Source organism: Mustela putorius, unplaced genomic scaffold (genome assembly GCF_011764305.1).
Source record: "Mustela putorius furo isolate JIRA1106 unplaced genomic scaffold, ASM1176430v1.1 tig00000129_pilon_pilon_pilon, whole genome shotgun sequence".
Classification (NCBI taxonomy): Eukaryota; Metazoa; Chordata; class Mammalia; order Carnivora; family Mustelidae; genus Mustela; species Mustela putorius.
In genome coordinates, this window is record NW_025421290.1 from 48,847,095 (window position 1) to 48,867,802 (window position 20,708).

A 20,708-nucleotide genomic window follows, 5' to 3' on the forward strand; every position below is an offset into this window, starting at 1 on the left:
CTGACCTCTCCTGAGGCTGCCACCCACTCCCAGGGCGTCTGTGCCAGAGGACGGGAGCAGGGAGGGAGAAGCTCCCCTGCCCACAGCCTGCCTAAGTGTCGCAGCGGAGAGGCAGCAGACGAGGGAATTAACTGCCTCCTCCTGGGCTCTCCTGGCCATGCCTGCTGCCACCAGGGCCAGTGGCTGCCCCAGTGGGGGCTGGCATGGCAGAGCCACGGCCCCGGGGAGGACCAGTCACAGTGTCCCCCCTCACTGGGCACGCAAGCCTCCTTCCCACCCATGCTGGCTGAAGGGCCTGGTGACCACTGGATGGACAGATGGACAGAGGCTGGCCCAGGCAGCAGAAGCCAGCCTGCCTTGCATTCCTGGGGCCTCAGTGACCCCGGGCTCCCCCCACGGAACACGGGTGTCCTCAGGTGGGGCACAGTGGCTACCTGACCGTATGGGCCTCCAGATGGTCCTGGGAAGCACCTTGGACCCTAGCAGGGCAGCTGGGAGGGGCAGGAGGTCTGCCTGCGCAGGGAGTTCATAGGGAGATCAGCCTGGCCAGCTCAGAGGGCTGTGGGTCCGAGGGGATGGGACAGAGAAAGGGACAGAGGGAGGGCTGGGCGCTCCTCCTACCGCATCTCCCCATCATACAGGTGGCTGCGGCCAGTGTGGCTGCCCCTGACTAGTCCAGGGTGGAGGGAGAGGGGAAGGGGCTTACAGCCACACCTAGCCACACCTGAGCGCCCCGCCCCACACCCCAGGCCCCCTTCCTCCTCTCCCTGCAGGAAAGGACCCCCCCCCCCGCCCTCTCCATTCCTGCTGATCCCACAAATGTGGCCACACTCACACCCACCATCAAGACAGTGGTCCTTGCTTCTCTCAGTCCCCAGAGCCTCTTTTTTCTTGGGAGGCTCTGTTCAAATGTTACCTCTTCTGGGAAGCCTTCCTTGGTTCCTGCTCTCTGAAAGTTCCCTCTCTTTCCTCCTCTGTCCCCATCAGACTGTGACTACCTCCCGATGCCCTTCCTCCGTCACTCGGGCCTCCTGGGGCCCGGGCCTGGGCCGCTTGCCCTCTCTGTTCCCCTTGATGTCTATGGCACCAGGTGCCATGCTGGGCATGGGGAGGAAGGGCGTGTGACTTCCGGGAGCCCTGGGGTGTGGGGAGAGTGACTTCGGGGAGCCCTGGGGTGCGGGGAGAAAATCCTCCCCTGCTCTGCGGGGTTGACAAGGTTACCGGATCAGGTGCACCGGGAGGGCCAAAGTCTTTCTGGGGATGAGGCGCGCAGTGGGCAGAGGCCAACGGAAGGCGCAAGCAAGGCACGTTGGCTGAAGGAGCCTCAGGGCCCCAGTGTCCCGGCAGCGCCCCCCCAACCCCCCTCCCAGGACAGCCTGTCTTCCGGCTCCCGGAGCTCGGGCCCCACCCAGCAGTCACGCTCCAGCAGCCCTAAACTGCTTGTCACTGCTCATGTGCTGCAGGCAGCTTCTCATCTTGGTGACTTTGTCCCCATGTCCCCTCTGCCCGGATTGCACGCACTCCCTCCTGCTCCAGGTTAACTCCTCCACACCCAGGGTCCCCCAACACCCGGGCTGGGGCAGCCGCCCGCAGGGCAGGGATCGGCCGCTGCTCACAGGTCTCGAGCACAGGGACCCCCACAGCCCCCCACGCCCCCTGCATCCCGATCTGCCCCCAGCAGCTAGATGGCACGCCAGGAAATGCAGCCACACACCAGGGGCCACCTCTGGTCAAAATCCCCCCAACCTGCGCCCAACCCAAGCAAAAACCCCGGGGCTCAGCGGGGCTCTCCCCTCCCCGTGCCGCCCCCTCGCTCAGCCTGGCGGGAGCCCCTTCCTTCCCACCACAGGGGCGGCCAGGGACATGCGCCCCCAGCTTTTTTCCGGGCCTGCCCCTCCTCTCCCTCAAGCCCCAGGCCCCTGGCACAGCCTGCCCTCCCCACTCTGTCTCAGTCCAGAGGGGCAGCACCTGCTCCCCGGCCTGCCCGGGGGACTCGCTCCCCTTATTTGCCGGCTGTCCCTAGCGCCCAGCGCAGCCCGAAGGATGTCCCTCTGGAACCGGGGTTCCCAGGAGGAGCCAGAGACAATCCCATCAGGACCTTGGTGTCCCTTCTCCCGCCTCCGAGCTCGGCAGTGTGTCCCAGCTTCTGCCCGTGTTCGGCGATCCCCACTTTCCTGCCGGCCCCCAAAGAGTCTTTTCTCTGTTCCTCGGGGGAGCCCACCCTGGCTGGATCTCTCCTGAGGGGCAGGTGGGCGGGAACGGCCAACCAACATCTCCAGAACCTTCCGAGGGCCCACCTGCCCCAGGCACGTGTGTAAAGCTGCTTGTCTAGTCTCAGGCTGCCCCAACAGGGAGGTGTGCACTGCACCCATTTTATAGATGGGGAAACTGAGGTTCATGGTAATCAAGGAGTGAGGTCCCTCTGAGGTCACATGGATTCAATGCCAGGTCAACTGCTCTTCCCCTGACATTGAGATGATAGGTGTTAATGCAGACTGCTGTGCTCCATGGTTTTCTTCCAACCACCTCCCAGGCACACGTGCTCACGGGGCGCCACCGTCCCTCCTGTGAGAGCCTGCGAGCGCTGCCTGTGGTCAGCCTGATGGAGGCGGGGCCTGGAGCCCAAGATGGGAGGTGACCCAAGCAGATCCGGGGCAGACGTGTGGGCGTGGAGCCCCACAGGGCACGCCATCCAGCTTCCTGTTGGGTCCTAGAGCTTCTCCCCAGAGGGAAGGAGTTAGGGGCCCCAGCAGCACGGCTCTGGGCCTCAGATATGCCCACCCAGAGCCCCCCAACAGCCCTCAGCTGCCCTCTGTAGCAAGGGCACCAGCAGTGCCAGAGGCATGGAGATGGGGACCCCACACCAGGCTGTCACCGCCATCACTGAGCTGTTGGCAAAGGTCCTGGGGAAGGTCACGTGCATGTGCGTGGCACGTGTGTGTGCCCATGCATGTGCCCCAGGACAGGGGACTGTCCCGGGGCTGACCTAGGGGCCCACAGCCAGGAAGGGTCACCAGCTCAAGCTAGAGGATGTAGGAGCTCCTTGAACTCCACACCTGCCCGGGTCCTACTCTCTCCTGGCCCGCTAAGGTCACCCAGCAGGAGCGTCATCCCTGCCCTCCCCACGGCCCCCCGTGACCTGGCTGTTCCACTGCCCCCTCTCGCTTCAGCCCTCCTCACCTTATCAGGTGGCCGCAGCCCAGCACCTGCGTCCCCCTCTCTCTGCCAAGGCAGAACCACGTGCCAGGAGCTGGGGTCCCTGTGACCTAATGAGCCCTTGGAGGCTGGACAGACCCAGGAGGTGCCCAGGGCTGGGACATGGCAGGGTGACCTGGGCACATGGACAGAGTGGCTGCAAGTTACCCCGAGCCTTTGCACATGCTGCCCCTCCTGCTCAGCACACCCCTTCCCAGCTGGTTGGTTCTTGGGTTCACCTCGTCCAGGAAGCCCTTCCAGACCTCCCGCTGGGTCACATGCCCTCTTCACTATCCTGGTCCCGGTCTTACAATGCAGGGGGTGCTGTCTGGGTACAGGGGCTGTGTCTGTGCCTCCTCCTCAGGGTCCCAGAGCCTGGTGCCAGACCAGGCACATGGCAGAGGCTGGCGGCCAGGCACTGGAGGAGCCCACGGCCTCCGGGCAGCCCTGATTTCAGCTGAGCTCCCAGCAGCCCTTTCAGGAAAGGCCCGTCAGGAGCAGGCTGAGGACTCTGGGCCCTAAAGAGGCGGCCATCAGTGGCAGACAACGTGGGTCCCCAGCATGTGGCTGGCACGCGGCAACGCAAACTCTTGCTGCAATGATGACCAGGGGTGGGGGTGACGTGGCAGAGGGCTGGCGCTCCAAGGGCGGGGGGGCACCCACGCCAGCTCCCACGCCCGCGGGGATGCCCCGCTGGCCTTCCTCAGCGCTGGCTGCCTGCAGCGATCCCACTTCCGACACCCTGCTCTCTTCCCAGCTCGCGCTGGGGACGCCCCTCCCTCCAGCACCCACCTGGTCCCCGTGCACCTGGCTCCTCATCTGCTCCCTGCCTCTCCCTTCATCGCGGGAGCACTGGGACCAAACCCCAGCCTGGTGAAGGCCGCCTCTCCACGGACAGCAGGAAACCACACAGCTGCCTGTTGGGACTCGCTTTGTGCTCATCTGACAGAATGACCTGGAATCGTCTCACATTCCCAGCTCGTCCCCTCTCCCACCCGCCTGGAAAGCGACTTCACACCTTCTGCTCCCTGCTCAGCCTCCCCATCCCTCCGCCCCTCTGAGGAAGCGAAGCCGCCCCGAGGGAACTCACACAGATGTCCCTGGCCAGGTGTAGCCACCTACCCACATCTGCCCCGACACCTGGCACCGCCCGCTGGCGTGGCTGGCAGCCCTCGACCCCCTCTGGGTGCGGCTCAGTGACTCCCCCCTTGCTCCCTGGCCACCAGCGTCTCTCTCTCTTCCAGAACATTCTCCCACATCAAAAACCACCTTCTCTTGACCCTCTAAGGACTGCCCCTTTCTCTCGCTGCTCTGTGGGGATGCTGCCTGTCCTCATTCTCAGCCTGCTGGGACCAACGGAGCCCACGGTGGCAGGGCTGAGCCTTCCCCGTCCTGAGAGCACCGCCTTCTCCTTCTCCTTCTCCTTCTTGAAGGTCCGAGAACATCCTGGCGGGGGGCCAGGGTGCATCCCAGATCCCTGGCCTGGGGGGAAGGGCCGACTCAGTGCTGGCAGGGGAGACACAGGCCAAAGGCGCTGAGTGCAGGCCAAGTGTCTGGTCCTTTCCCTTGGGGCACCAGGCTGTGGCTTGGGGCTCTCCCTCCTGTGGCTGAGCCAGGAAGGGGAGCCCAAGGAGGCTGACTCTGGCGGGGGGCAAGCCACAGAGCCCTCAGGAAGCCCCCCCAGAACCTCTGGCTTTGTAAGGGCTCCTTGGGCACCCCTTGCCCAACCCCCTCTTTCCTAACACCCAGCTGGGCACTGCGCGTCTGCTCTTTCTTGAGTCTCCTCCTCTGGACTGGGGGGCCTGGAAGGCGCAACCATGCACACTTGGCCCCAGACCCCTCCCCTGCCCCGAGGCCAGACCTGCTCTCCACCCAGAGTCGGGGTGCCCACGGGGAGACGGATGGATGGAATGACCATGGGGTTGGCCCCACAGGCGATGAGGGGCTCCCAAATTAACCTCCCAGCACCTGAAATTCTGCCCTCGAGCCCCCCGGCTGAGAAGGCACCACCATTCAATACATTGGTGATGGGGTTCATGGCCGCCCACCAAGGATCCCACAACGGCTTCACTCATTTGCCCCTCCACCAGCCGGCGCGCCACTGCAGACAGACATGGGCACATGGTAACTGAAGCGGTGGGGGTCCTGTTTTTTGGAATCTGGGGATCACGAAGGTCATCAGAGCTGTGGGAGGCTTAGTGGTGACCCCAACACCGCAGGGCCCCAACCCTGCGCTCCCTCCATGCCCTGCCACTCTGGGCTCCTGGCTGGCCCCGCCCTCCTCTCCTCTCCTCAGCTACCCCTGCCCCTCCCCCTCCCCACACACCTCTCCAGGGCAAGAGACACTCCCCAGGAGGCCAAACCCCATCTGGAGGAAAAGGGGAGCTATGATGGTGGGTTTTCACCATGAGGACGGAAAGAGCCGCCTTTCTGGGCCTCAGATTCAAAACCCACTTGTGGGCACTTGTGACCACCATGACCTCCTCCAGGAAACGACTCCCTGAGAGTATCCTCATTCAGTTACTCAGTCCCCTAGCGAGACCTACTGTGTGCTACTGGTGCGTCAAGACCTACTGTGTGCCACGGGCGAGTCAAGACCTACTGTGCGCCACTGGCATGTCGAGACCTACTGTGTGCCACTGGTGTGTCCTCACTGAATCCTCACCTCCCTGGGTTGGGGGTGCTGTCCATCGGCAGACAGAGGAGTCATGGCCAGGGGCAAGGGCATCTTTCAAGGGCACTGGGCTAGTACAGGCTACTCTCCCAGGATGGCCTCCCCACCCCAGGGCGGCCCCTGCAGACGTCACTATGGTCTCCCAGCCCTGGTCCCCACCCTCTCCTGCCAGGACACTGGACCCCAGCAGAGCACCCACACGCTGCTGGCCATGAGGGATGTGGGACAAGGGGCTGAGGACCCCAGGAGACCCGGCCCCACGTCCTGCCGCCTTCATCCAAGAGCCATCTTGTCTTCCCCACATCAGATCAGCAACTCCGTCAAGACGGTCTCTTCACTGTTGCCCTGGGGTTGGCTCCCTGACTGGCTCACCAGCCCCAGCACCAGCGGGTGGGGGCAGGCAGTTAACAGGCAGACCATTAACCCCGTGCCAAGATCCATGGTAACAATGAAATCTTGGAAACAACCTTCTAATGTAGGTGCTCTTATGATGCCCACTCTGTGGAGGCAGAAACTGAGAATCAGAGAGGTACATAAATTTGTCCAAGGCCCCATAGCCAGTAAGTGACAGAGCCGGGATTCAAACCCAGGTGAGTCTACCTTCTTAATCACATGCTTTATCAGGGAGGCTTTCCAGAGTGGGGACTCAGAGGTGCTGTGAGGGTAGGCGACTTGGAAGGGCAGGGCAGAAGAAGAAAGAATAGTCAGTGTGGAAGGTCTCTTTGTAGTGCCTGGAAACCCAAAGGGGGCAGTCAAAGCAAGGTAGTCATTCACACCATAGTAAGAATTAGCACATAAATCTTCCTCCACTAGGGTCAGGTTTAGAAGTGGGGCAGAGAGCCTTGGGGCCCCCACTTAGGGAGGGACTGGGCCTGCCCGGTGGGAGGAGAAGACAAGAGGCAGAGAGTAGGCAGTCTGAAGGGAAGGAACAAGAAAACCCAAAGGCAATCCTGGAGGCATCAGATGGGTCTCAGCAGGTGGCTGGTCCCCAGAAAAGCTCTTCTTGACTTGGCAGCCAGTCCTTCAACCCTCAGTGAGCACCTACTGCGTGCTCACCCTGCCCAGAGAATGCGGATGGCCTCCAGGACAGGGGGCCTACCCAGAGCAAGTATGCAGCAGGAGTATCCCAAACCCATGGGTAAGACAGCAGCCCACATGTCCCCGACTTGCTCTCCCCATCTCAGGTGACAATGGCTCTATCCTTTGCTCTGGCCCAACACCCAGGAGTTGTCCTGGATGCCCCGCCTTCCCTCACACCCATCAGGAGACCCTGTCCGCTCTCCTCCCGAATACACCAGAACTCTCGCCCACCTCCATGGTCACTGCCCGGTGGAGGACAGGGGGGCGGCGGTGTCCAAGCTGCCATCATGACTCTCCTGGTCCCTGCCCTGCCCCCATCCTGACCTCCCAGCTGTGCTCCCTCGCGCCACACAGAACCGATCCCACCATGGCTCTGCTGGCCAACCCTCCGCCATCCCCACTCAGCCGGAGCCTCCACCGGTCCCCTCACCTCCCTGGTCTCCTTATCACTCTGCTCAGCTACTCGGGGCTGTCCCCATTTCTCGCAGGACATCCCCTTCCTCTGTACCTTGCCCCTGCTGTTTTCTCTGCCTGCAGCGCTCCCCCGCCCCACGACTGTGGTGGCCCGTCACCTGCTCAGGCCTGCACCCAGCTATCGCCTCCCTGTGTGTGGCGGGCCTCCCAGGCTGGGCTGCCTCAACCCCAACACACTCACTGCCCTTCTGTTCTGGGGACATTTTTGGTCTCCGCAGCACTGGTCACCGTGATATTTATTTCAAAAAGTTTTCTGTCTCCCCTAATGAGAGGAAGTTTTTGGTCACTGCCATATCCTCCATGCCTATGACAGCCTGTAGCAAACCGTAGGTGCTCAATAAAGACTTGTCAAGCCTGCGATCGATGAGCAAATTACATCAACAGTGACAACGCAGAGGGCCAAGGCACTGGAGACTCGCAGATGGGAAAAGAGGTCCCTGTGGAGGGAGGCAGGGCGGGCCACCTCTGAGCGACCAGTGAGGGGAGCAGCCGTGCACTGAAAGCGGCCCGGACGCCACGCAAGAGTTTGGGTCTTCTGGGGGAGCCAGCAGGGATCTGGAGCTGTCAGAGGTGTGTCCTCAATTCTGGGCTTCAGGGTGGGTGCTGCTGTGGCCTGGAGGAGGGGGACATTGGAAGGGAGGGTGGGAAGCCTGCTTGTCTGAGGGGACCGGGTGTCACAGGCATCCCCAGGGGGCTGGGCGGCACCATGTGGTCCAGACACAGACAGGCCTCTTCCAACCAGGCACCGTCCTGATGCTTGGGGACGCTGTGGCCTTCCTGGCCCCAGAGATCCAGATGAGTCCCTTTCTGGCCTCAGTTTCCCCCGAGCCCTCCAGCTCTGTGATCCTTCACAACAATCCTCCGCCTCCTGAAGGTCAGAGCTCAGCCCCCACGTGAGGAAGCTGCCCCACCTTTAAGACCCGCCTCCAGGTGCCCTGCTCCCACCTGCCCCAGGCTCCTCCCCCTTCCAGAAGGCCCCCTTCCCTGCTCTTTGTCTCAGTAGGGCCCCCACCTCCTGTTGAGGCCAAATCCCTCCACCAGAGGCTCTCGCAGCTCTGAGGGCCTCCCAGGGGATGATACAAAAACATAATAATAAACAATACTCCTCTCTGAGGGCCCAAGGAGTCGGGTAGGGGGCCCAAGCGAGGGAGAGGCTCCCTCTCGAGCACTGTGAAGAGTGAGGAGCGGCTGTCCGGCTCCTCCTTCTGCACTGTTTTGCCACAGTGTGGCCTCATCCAGAAGCATTTACTGAACACCTACTATGTGCCAGTTCTAAACACTGGAGGTCAGCAGTGGACTGGTGTTCTGGACAGGGGAGTGGGGAGACGGGTAATAAGATAAAAAAAAAAATAAAGCAAATCACTAGTCAGCTGGAGATCGGGTGGCACGGAAAATCGAGGCAGAGAGGGGGCAGGGAGGGGGTTGAGATTATGAATGGAATGAGCAGTCAGGAAACCAGATGTCCCCCTGACATCTGAAAATCATGTGGAAGGAGGGAAGGCAGGACTCATATGGATATCCGGAGAAGAACATTCCAGGTTGAAAGGAAGAGCTTGGGCAAAGGCCCTGGGGCAGGAGCCTGTCCAATGTGCTTGAGGAATGGCAAGGAGGCCAGGCGGCTAGAGGGGAGAGTCATGGCAGAGGAGCTCAGTGGGACTGGACGTTTCCGCCATGCCGTGTCGTCTGTGTCTATGTCCAGGACACCAGGTTGGTGTTTCCCCACAACGTCCCCAGCACGGAGAGTGGCCGTTGGCAGGGGCACAACCACAGCAAATATCAGTCATCACAGTACGTCAAAGAGCAGTGACGCGAACATTGGGGTGTCCCTGGGCAAAAAGCTTTACTCCGAAAGGACAAGTGGAAAACGTTCAACCGAATTAAAAAGTTAAGAACTTTGTTCATCACAGGACCGCTTCAAGGGAGGGAAGCTAGTGGCCGCTGGGAGGTGAGTGGCACAAGGACCTGGCCCAAGAAGCCCCACAAGCTGGTCAGAGAGCCTGGTGGGAAAACACGCACAGAACTTACAGAAGGGGAACCCCCAGTGAGCACCAATCCAGGGGAGTGCAGTTAGCATCCCCCCATCCTGAGAAACAGCACCGTGTCCCCCCCCCCTGCCCCCAAAGGTGATGCCAAGATGCCAAGTGCTGGGAGGTCATGGACCTCCCAACGGCCCTGGGCTGCACTAGGAGCGTGGCCCACCCCTTCTTCCTGACCCTACAGCTCTGCCCTGGGGTGGGGCGGACCCCGAACCATGCAGCACATGGGCCCCCAGAGCACCTGGGCAGGACCATCCTACAGCTCAGTCCCCAGGGGTCCAGGCAGGAAGCCAACCCCACTGCTCCAGCAGAGAAGAAAGGGACAGCACTCACACCAGCTGCGGGCCACCCCGCCCCGCCGCCAGCACGCAAACACACTGTTCTGGCGAGAAAAGGCCAGCCTTTGGCGCACAGGCTGCAAGACTCCGTGGACAGGAGGTTCTAGACCAGGCAAGAAAAGGGGCTCTGTCGTTAGAGAGTCAGAGACGCTCTCAGGTGGCAGAAGAAGGCAGAAAACAAAGAATGGATTGTCACAAACGCCAGCCACCTGCCCCCCCAGGCCTCTGGGGGGCCGGAGGGAGCCGGGACAGGGGAGGGGTGTTGGGTGCCCCTAGAGGGCCAGCGGTATTCATCTTCTTGACCCGGGTGCCTGCCGTTCTAAACTTGATCTCTAGACGGCACAGATATTTATTCCCTTTTCTGTATGCTGGTCACAGTTCACAACTTTGAAAAATCCTGGTTGGGGGAGAGGGAGGGGGGCCGCATAGCGGGAAGAGTTCTGGTTTCCGGGGCACCTGCTCCGTCCCTGCGGTGGCTGACCCACTTTCCTACATCACAGAGGGGACGGGGCCGGCCCAAAGGTCTGCGGCAGACAAAGTGGCCACGGCAGGAGCACAGGAGCGAAGGCAGAGGGGACCCTGTGCAGGGGAGAGTGGAGGAGGGGCTGGTTTGAGGATTGACCTCCCTGCCCTGCAAACAGACAGCGCCCCGGCCTCGCCAACAGCCACAAATACAAGTGTCGCAGGCAGAGGCAGGAGGGCTGAGGGAGCAAGGCAAGGGGACACGGGACCCCAGGTCAGAGATGGCCAGACCGGGGGGAGCATGACCGTGGGTGAGCCCCTGCTGGGCGCTGGGGATGGAAGACTTGAGGGGGCAGACCTCTGCTAGAAGGGGCTCCCCTTCAGGGCACATGCCAGAGGGGGCTCCCCACCCCCTCCCCTGCTTCCCCTGGAATGCATCCCTGTGTCCTAGGGCCTCCTATGCACTTTGTGCCTCTTGGGAATTCTCTCTGGTCTATCCTCTTTGCTAACTCCTATTTATTCTTCAAGCCTTGGCTCAAATACCCCTGCTTCCAGGAAGCCCTCCCTGATATCCCAAGCCACTGTCCCTGGCCTGGGATCCCTGGGAAGATCTGTTGTTGATGGGCCTGTGTCCCCACCTGCTCTGGAGGATTGGCCTGGGTCTTATGCGGTCTCAGTGCCCAATGCAGGACTCAGTACGCAGAAAGGGAATGATTCCACTCAAGAGTGAGGGACAAGAGAGTCCCAAAAGCAACAGAGAATAGGTGACAGGGAAAGGCGTTCTGGGCGGGGGAACAGCACAGGCCGAGGCAGAAAGGCTTGGCAGCTTATTTGGGACCGGGAAGGGGGGCTTCAGTATGGGGTGGGGGGTGAGCAGAGGGAGTCCGTGGAGGGGCTGGGGCAGGGGAAACCCACGAAGGGAGCCCTGGGTTCCTTTTGTCCACTCATCACCTTTCCTGGACCCTTCCTCCAGCTAGACTTCACTCCAGGCTCCACAGTGGGGGTGGGATGTTGTAGGCTGGGGGGAGGGGAGGACCTGCCGGGAGCTCAGTTCAGATCCCCAGGCCCAGCCTGCAAAGTGCAGAATTGCACTCTGGGAGTAGGAGGTGGGGTCCAGGACACCCCAAGACCCCTTCATTTTGACCACAAACGCACCTTCTCCAGCTTAGGGAACCCACCGAAGTATGGTTCAGACGCCCCACAGTGATGCCCCACCTGGGCCCCTGCTATGGGCCAGGTCTCAGGTGAGGCACCTCGTTCTCCCAAGAGCCCTGTGGGGCACGGGATGATTAGGACATGTGCTTCACAGATGAGAAAACTGAGGCCAGAGACTGGCTTTGTGGGTGCCCAAGCCCCATGACCTTCCCCTACCTCGTTTGAGGCCTCTTGGTCCTGGACCCCTGCCCCACCCCCCACCAACAGCACTAAATGCAGAATGGAACCCTGCAGGGGCAGTCCCTGCACTGGCTGGTAAGGAAGGGTCTGGAAAGGCCCTTAAGGCAGCTCTGAGGACACTCATGGGGGTGGAAGGAGAGGAGGTCAGGACCCCCCCTGTTCTGGGATGCTGTGCTGTGTCCTGATCCCCACCCCCACCAGCTCCAAAATCCTGCCTCAGGTGAAAGCCCAAGTGGCCCAGAACAGCCCAGAAGCCCAGGCTACTGCCACTCGCCTTTGGGACTCGGCCCAGGGAAGCCCTCAGCCCCTGATGCCCTTAGCATCTTAGGGAGTGTGTCTACCCAGATGGCTCCCTTCCCCCCTCACTCACCTGCCCACCTGCATGCTCTCTGTCCCCACGGCCCAGAACACGGGGGTGGGTGGACATGGAGAGCAAGAGAAAGACACAGAGAACCACAGAAGGGATACCCCTCCTCCAAGCTGGTCTTGGGGTGCCCCATGAATGCTACTTTTCAAGTCCCAGCTGAGTTAAGCAGTGTCCCCTCTTCCTAGGGACCCATCCCAGGTCGGGAGACAGGTGAGATGACAGCCAAGGTTGGGGACCAGGGAGGACCCTGGCCTGAGGTCAGAGGCCTAAGCTCATCATCTCTTTGGGCCTCACCTGCCCCACCTGGACCTTGGCCATGCTCAGGTGGGCCAGACTGAGCATCAGAGTTTGGGTCTGAGCTCCAATTGACCTAAGAGACCAGGCTCCCTCCTCCTAGCCAGGGACAAGTATGTCCTTGCCCAGTGGTACCAAAAGAGTCCTGCACTCCAGCTCAGTGGCCAGGAGATGGCCCTGCTCTGAACAGCCCGACTCTGGCTTTTGTGAGCCCACCTGTCCCAGGCTCCCACCTGGACATTCCCAACTCACCCACAGCACTTAGGGTCAGCTGGGTCTCTTTCCCTGAGACCCTGGGGCATGTTCTGGAACAAGCCTGGGCTCTGCTAGGTCCCAGACCCACAGGGGATATGCGTCCTGGCTACCAAGCAGCTTTCCCCTTGGATGCTGATTCTGGCCTTGGGAGGAGGGGCAGCTGGAGGGGGGGGGGGGGGGCGTCAAGAGACCCTCCAGACTTTGGGGGATGGTGCCGAAACCTAGCAGTCAGAGCTGGGCCTGCTGCCCACACAACGCCTCGGCTCAGACTCCGGAAGGAAAACACAGGAGGGGTGTTCCCAAAGTGGGGGTCAGGGTGGCCAAGGGAAGTCGAAGAGGAAGTCGTGAATATTCACATCGGCTGATCCCCGGCCGGCGGAGAAGGGAGCCCGGGGCAGCCCACGATGGCTCAAAGTTTAGCACCCCGAGGGAGGCCTCAGGGGACACTCCCGGACTCGCGGGATTCCCCCAAAATGGCTCCAAGACGCGCCCGCCACGGCTGGCCAGCCGCGAGGACTCCATCCCCCACCCCCGCCCCCACGAGGCGGAAACTTAAAAGCTCAGAACCAGGCAACTGTCAGCTGGGAGTGGGGGGGAGGGGACCCCAAGCCGGCGCGGGGACCCGGCGCGAAGAGCGGGCGCAGAAGCCCGGAGGGTCCCGGGGAGGGGACAGCCGAGAGTCCCGGGCGGCGCACTGGGGCGGGGGTGGGGGGGGCCGTGCAGGCCGTCGCGGTGCACCCCCTCCCCCCTCCGCGGCCGCCCCGGGCCCGGGCCGAGGAGCCCCCGCGCGCGCGGGGCTCCCCATTGTCTCGCAGCGCGCACACACGCACCCCACGGCTGTACACCGGCCCGCGCCAGCCCCGCCGAAGCGGCTCGGGCCCCGTGGCTGCGCCCGGGCGGCGCCCTCCCGCCCCCCCCCCCCCACTCCCAAGCGCCCCCACTGCGACCCGACCTCGCGAGCCGCGCGGCCCGGGAGACGCTGCACTCACCTGAGTTTCTCCATGTCTGCGGCAGAGGCCTGCGAGAAACCAAACGAGAGGGTCAGCAGGCAGGAGGCGTGCGCTCCGCGGCCGCGCCGGGCGGAGCCGGGCACAGCGGGCACGGGCGGGTGCGGCGGCAGGGCGCCCCGCGCGGCTGGGTCAGCTGCAAGCCCGGCCCGCGCGCCCCCAACCCCTGCCCTCTCCGCCCCCGACCCGGGCCGCGGTCCCCGGGACTCAGGGGTGCGCCGGGCCGCGGCCGAGTAACAGGTGAGCCCGCCGGGGCCGCCGCGCTCCCCGGCACCGAGTTACGCCCCCCGGGGGGAAGAGGAGGCCAGCCCGGGGACTCGGGATGGCACGGCCCGGGGCGATCCCGGTCTCGCCCGAAGAAGGGGGACCCGGGCCGGCCCCGTTAACTCTCCGGCGGCCGTGGCCCCCGCCGCTCCCGGCACACCGCCCTCCCCGCCCGCCGCCCCCCCGGCCCGCCCGTTAACCCTTCCAACCCCGCGCTCCCTCCCGGAGGAAGCCGAGCCCGGAATCGCAGAATCTCCTAGTCGGAGAATGTTCGAATCCGGGAATTGGGAACCATACGGGATTGCAGAACCCGACACTCAACACGATCCGAGGGTGATGGCATTTGGGACCTCGGACTGCTCAGTCAGAGACCCCGCTGCCCTCAGATTCTGGGGTTCTGGGCCTGGCTCGCCCCTCCCGGGCCCGAGGGATTAACCCTTGCGCGCCCGGCTCGCCGGCGGGGCTCCCTGCCGGGCTTGCGCAGACCCGCCCGCGCGCGGCTAGGAGACCCTCCCTGCCCAGCCCCGCACAGCCGGGCAGCCCCTCCGCGCGCCGGGCGGGGAGACCCACCCGCTGCGGTTAACCCTGCGGGCGCCGGCGACCGATAGGGACCGCAAGCGGCCCGGGCGGGATCGCACTTCCTGCGCGGAGCGGGGGGCGCGGGGCGGGCTCTCCATCGCCCGGGAGAGGCCGCTCCCGGGAGCTTTCCCCCCGTCTTTCCGTGCCACGACTGGCACTAAGGGGGGACAGGGGTCTGAGCCCAGGGACCACGCGACACACCTGGGAAGACTGATGACTGCCCATCCCGGCCCCTCGCTCCGGGCGCCGCCGCCGCGTCCGCCGGGAGCGCGCTCCGCTCCGGTCCGGGCCCCACGCCGCCTCCCCCACCGCCCCGCCGGGCGAGGGCGCAGCCCGGCCAACAGCGCCGAGCTAGGAGGCCCGGCCCGGGGGCCTCCGCCGGGCTCGGCCGCCAACTCCCCGGGTGCTCGGGCAGGCCCTCCCGGGACTCCGCTGGCCTGTACCCTCACCTGCGAGCCGGGGTTGGGGGCAGGGGGAGGCGGACGAAGCGCTCTGCTGCCCTTCAGCACCAGCGGGCAGTAGAGGGGCTGGGTAGGGGAGGGGGCGGATTTTAGAAGAAAGGATCCGCCGGGGGCCCGGATTGGTCGCCAGACACGACACTGACTCTAAAAGTTGTCGGAGACCCCGAGCCCAGACCCCCTCTAAAAACCCTTCTCCCCTAAAGACGGAGAATTGGCCGCCGAGCCAGTGCCTCCCCCGAAAGCCCCCGCATCCGTCCCAGCCCACCTTTCCCAGGTCCCCATCTCCGGGCTCCGCACATTAGATCCCAGCATACAGCAGGCGCTCAATAAGCACGGACAGGGCATGCCTAGATCCTACACCACTGTGGCGTGTCTTTTCCTGCCTGTCCTCTCTGGCTGTGAGTTACAGGCAGAAGCTCTGTCCCTTCACTGGGGCACCCCCAGCACCCAGCAGGCCTGGCCTCCACAGGGCCCGCGCCGGGTGGGAGGAGCCGTGCTTCCTCGGGGTCAGCCCCAGCCAGGTTCATACCCAACCCCAAAAGCCCAAGTGTTCCTCTATCCCACGGCGCTTTCGTGCACAGGCATTAGCTCTGGGCTAAGTGCTTGCGGTGGGAGCGGACAGCCAATGAGGTGAGCCGTGCCCTCTGGGGGCTAATGGTTGAGAAAGGAAACCCCCACTCGGTCCTGGGAGTTCCCCCTCCGCGGAGGGGCAAGGATAAATACTGGCACTACCTTCCCGACACCCCCCGCCCCCAAAATGGTGGCTCCTCTGGACAGCTCAGCAGAGAAGGCATCATTCCCATTTCACGGATAAGGAAAGCAAAGGCCAAAGCCCAACCCAGCCCAGCAGGGCCTGGAACCCAGCCCTCAGAGAGAGAGGCCTTCCCCACCCCCCCAGCCGCAAAGGCTAGGGGCACCCCTCCTATGTCTTTGGTTGTCTCAATCACTCACAGTGAATGACCTGCCAGGGAGTTTGTCTAAAATTAATAAGAATGTATTAAAATTTAATTTAAAAAATCTAGCATTAATTATTTATAGTGAATGTTTCAGCTTCTCTAAAAGGTCTGTCTGGGAGTTTCATCCCCAAGAAGACATCTCTGGGGAGGCTGCTGAGTTGTCCTGGTGGTGGGGGAGGGAGCAGGCCAGGAAGGCTTGTGGGGAAGGAGAGGGGGTCTAGCCCTGGCACCCTGGAGCCCCTCCCTTCATGCTGCTACTCCAGACCCTGAAGCCTGGCTCTGACCCTTCCACGAAGACTCAGATTCTCCCCAGACCCAGTGCCTGTGCCCTCATCCTTAAAAGATCGCCTCCTCCAGGCAGCCCTCTATGGAGACCCAGTGGAGTTGTTTGGTTTAGGTCTCCATACCAGACGCGTACCCCCCTGGGGCAGGGCCTTTCTGGGCCCTGGCCCAGGGCTAGCCTAGCGCTTCACCCAGGGTTTGGGAGCCTGGACGCAGCTCTGGATGCCCATGTGATAAGCAGTCACAGCTGTACGTGGCTGGGGAGCAGTGAGGCCAGCCCTCTGTGGAGGTGTTATGCCTTTGGCAATGGTCTTAGTGTTGGGGCCAGACCTCCAGGTTCAAGTTGACTCTGCAATTCAGAAGCACAAGATTTGGGAATATTCCTGAAATGCCCCTTTTACGGATGAGAAAAACAAGACCAGAGCCTGAAATGGGCTTATTCCAAGTCACCTAAAGTAAGCCAAGGCCTGCCTGGTGGGCTGGGTAGAGGGGAATGGGGGCACCGCCCGGGTCTTGGGCCAGAGGGGGCCGAGGATGGCTATGAACATGAGGGTCCTGTGGGATGTCCAGGGTCCTCAGTGTGAAATGATGGGGCAGGACATACCCTCTGGCCCCTCTAGGGACCTACAGGCAAGTGGGATCCCAGCACTCTTCTCCAGGGACTCCCATACCCATGGCCCCACGCCTCCTCCTGCGGCACACTGTGACCTTGATCCCTCCTGGTGGTCCAGCTCAGTAGCCACCTTATTTCCCCAAAACATCCCATGAGCCCTCCTGGCCTCAGCCCACCTGCTCTCTGTCCTGGCCCCAGAAGGCCGTCCTCCTAGTGCACCTAGGCACGTGAGTGGCTCACAGGAGGAGCTCCCAAGAGGCAATGGAGGGAGGCCAATCTACCTAACCGTCTGACCTCACCTCCAACCTGCCCCTTACTTGGCACACAACGGCCACACGGGACTCCTTGCTGGTCCCAAGCTCACCCAGCTGGCTCCTGCCTCAGGGCTTTTGCACGTCTTCCCTGCACCTGGAATGATCTCGAGTGGCTAGTGCCTTCTGTCTCTGACGACTCATCTGGAGTAGCTCCTTGCCCACCAAAGGACTTCTCATCTCACCAGTGTTCTCCTTGGTCATTTGCCTCCCACTCTGCCCCTGCCCTTCGAACGATGCTTCTATCCCCAGCACCGGGCACAGAGGGCCTCCAGTGGCAAGCGGTGACACCAGAACCGCAGCAGTTGCCCCTTCCCCCTTCCCCCTCCTCCCTCCCCCCTCCCCCAGATGCACCTGCTCTGCGCCCTGAGTGCCTTCCTGGCCTCCTGGCTCCTATCATTCACTCACCACCCTGTGACCCTCCCCAAGCTAGGTGGTGCCTGAGCCCAAGGGCGCATGTGCACGGAGTCCTGCCTGGGGAGCCCCTCTGAGGCTGTGGGTCCTCCCGCTCCACACTCCCCCCACCCCCGCCAGCCGGTGTGTCACTCTTCCACTGGACCATCTGGCTGGGTTGCATTGCTGCCCATTCCACTCCAAATCCTTCTGTTTCCAAACTACAGAGAGAGGGAATGGGAGTCTCTGTCTGGGGACGGGCCTGCTTGGTGCTGAGAGCCAGGCCTGGGACACAGGGAGCCTGGGTTCTGGTCCCAGCTTGGCCTCTGTCTCACCATGTGACCCTGGGCCAGTCCCTGTCCTCCCTTGGGGCTGGGGGCTGGCCTCTCAGACTCTGACCCTAGTGCTCCACTGCCGAGGTCTCCATAAATCCACTCAGGTCTCTGGCTTCCTCAGTTTCCCTGTTATCGTGCTCCCCGACTTCCAACTCCAGGGGAGGAAACAAGCTGAACAATGTGGAGGGGGCGTGGGGGGTTCGAATCCCAGGTGTGGCTACCACAGAGGTCACCCACCTCCCACTGATGAAGACTCCTATGCAGCTGTGTGACCTCTGGCAAGTCTCTCAACCTCTCTGAGCTCAATCCCACATCTAGGGAGCATGGAAAACTTTCAAAGGACATTGCAAGTGCGTAAGGGACTATCTTGGGGATAGGGCTCCTCTGGAGAGGCGGCCTTTTCAATTTCACGATCTGGGGTGGACAGCCTTCTGCGATGCCTTCTTGCCCTCATTCAACAAACACGGACCATGTGCCCTGTTCTAGGGGACTCAGCAGAGAACGGGCTCCGTGCCCCAACGGTTTGGATATTCTCACTAGAATGTGGATTAGGGAGGTCAGCACAGCGCCCCCGCAGCCCCAGTGTCTGCTGGGGAGGAGGGAAGCCTGGGGCTGGCTGGAACTGTCCAAAGGGAGGCCAAGAGGAAGGGAGAGCCATGACAGGGGGCTCAGGAGAGCAGCAGACTCTGGGCGGGGGGGGGGGGGGCACTGGTGAGTCTGGGAGCATCTGGTCACCCGTGGGGAGCAAAGGTGTGTGTCACGGGCTACGATCAGGACTTGGGCTTTTGTCCTGGGTGGGTAGGGATCCCCACAGGGCCAAACAGAGGACTGTCCCTGGCGTCGCTGTGTGTGGGACGCACTGAAGGGTAAGTGTGGGGCCCCAGAGGTGCAGTCAGCGGCAAGCCAGGCCTGCGGGGCGAGGGTGCAGGTGGGACAGGTGCTCCCGGCTGGAAGGCTGACAGACGCCCCAGTGGGGACACACAGGTCCAGGAAATGTGAATCTGGGAGTGGCCGGGGTAGACGCGGCACTAAAAGTCACAGGACTGGAGGAGATACCACGGGAGTGAGTGTGGGGTGTAGAGATGCTGCTTGGAGGTCAGGGTGCATCGAGGGGTGGAGCCTGAGAAGGACACGGAGGCGCAGCAGAGGAGCGGAGGAGGAGAGCGGGGTTTTCCGGGAGAGGAGGGGACACCGGCGTTCACAGACCGTGTCCTGGCTAAGAAGCAGGCTTCGTGTCCCTCAGCGTCCCCCACCGGGCTGGCCTGTGCTGGCCACATAGCAGGTCGCCTGCCCATACCCTCGTCCCAGGACCAAGGTGAGCTGTGTGTGTTCCCGGCCCTCCTCGATGGAAGGGAGAGGTGAGTGCTTGTCCCAGGTACCCCCAGTAAGTTAGGGAGCTGAACTGGGGTCCTGGCTTGGCACGGGTGCCTCCAGATGGGGCTGGGAGTGTCCTTCTTCCTGGGATTCCAGAGGCCCTGGCCGCCGCCTGAGCTGAGCTGAGCTGCGCCCCGTCTGGCTCCCCACCCCGCCTGCCTCTCCCTGGGCTCCATGGTAGCCTCAGGCAGGGCCTCGGGTTTCCATCCCAGCCGAGCGGCTGCAAGCTGGCCTCCGGAGCTAAATCTGGCTTGCCAGCATGTTGTATTTGGCCTGCAAGAGGTTTTAAAAATTTTTTAAAAAACATTTGAGCCAACATTTAAAAATTGGGAGAGTTTACATTTTAAATTCCATATTTTTGGCTTCTACTGAAAATTTGCAAGATCTGGCAACTCCGGCCCACATTCCCACGTGGCAACAGTTGGGGAGCTGAGAAGCAGCTGCCCCCCCCCAGAGGCACCTCGGGGGGCTCCCACTAGAGAGAGGCACCGTCCACACCTAACTTACCCGCCAGCTTAGCTAGACGGGGCGGGGTGGGGGGAACTGAGCCCTGGAGGGCGGAGGGACTTGTCGGGGTCACTCAGTGGGAAAGCCCGTGGGACAGGGTCTGGGAACCTCCAGGCTTGGCATCAGAGGTCTTGTCACCCACTCTACCTGGGTAGAGCCCCCAGCCTGCCTCTCCTTCCAGGACCCTGGCTCTGGTCCTCCTGCTCTCTTCTCCTGACCTCAGGAATTGGCTGGCTTCGGTCCTCCATGCTGTCACTCAGGCCTGGGGACCATGAGAGCTGGAGGTCTCAGAGGCCTGTCTTTTTTGGGGCTTCGTGTTTGCTAGACAATGAAGGGGAGAACCAGGGTCACCCATGCCACTCAGACAGATGGGACAGAGTCCGGCCTAAAATTCAGGTCCTTCCCCTGGTGTGTAGCTGCCCACCTCCCTCCATTCAGGTGGGAATGGTGAAACTCCAGGCATTATCCTCAAAAAAGGGCTTTCAGGTTAAGGACTGGAGGCCAGGGGTCTGCCCCACCCCCCAGCCTGGGAATAGTTCTCCGGGAGGGCAGGAGACACACAGCAAAGTGACCACCAGCATGACCTTCTATCACCGTGCCAGAGACTGAACTCCTACTGTGTGCTGGGCACTTTCACCCACGACCTCTAACCCTCCTGCCCCCACGCACCCTGGAGGATGGAGAGCTCTGCTGTTCTCTGAGCTGCTCCTGGTCTGTGAAACAGGCCTGCTCCTGGTAGCTCTCTGGCCCTCCTATCTGAGCACCTGATGTGCGGCTGGGACAGAGGGGACTCGGAGCAGGGGTTCCCCATGCTGTACGGAATCTTCCAGAGGCCTGGGTGTCATTGCGCCCCCCCCCCCCAGCCCGGGCCCAGTATCCCCAGAGCGAGGGCCGCCCTATGTGCAGGGCTGAGTGGCAGGGAGGCGGGGTTCCCCATTGCCAGGCCACCCGTTGGGTGCGTTTCCTGTGACAAGGCAAAAGAAGGTTCATGACCACTCCTGCCTGCTGTTCCTGGCCAGGGAAACCGAAGCCCAGAGTGGGTGGTGACCTGTCGTG

The 20,708-nt window shown here is 62.5% G+C and overlaps 1 protein-coding gene across 3 annotated transcripts in view; it reads right to left on the minus strand.

Moving 5' to 3' along the window:
• Positions 1 to 20,708, minus strand: part of BEGAIN (brain enriched guanylate kinase associated) — a 45,548-nt gene that overhangs the window by 14,248 nt on the left and 10,592 nt on the right. For 2 of the 3 annotated variants that reach the window (XM_045073733.1, XM_045073721.1), the window contains exon 2: positions 13,560 to 13,588. In XM_045073733.1, coding sequence (XP_044929668.1) covers positions 13,560 to 13,573 — 14 coding nt within the window. In that variant the 5' untranslated portion in view covers positions 13,574 to 13,588. Of the gene's footprint in view, positions 1 to 13,559; positions 13,989 to 20,708 lie in introns of those variants that run through there. The other variant, XM_045073726.1, reaches the window with a different exon arrangement.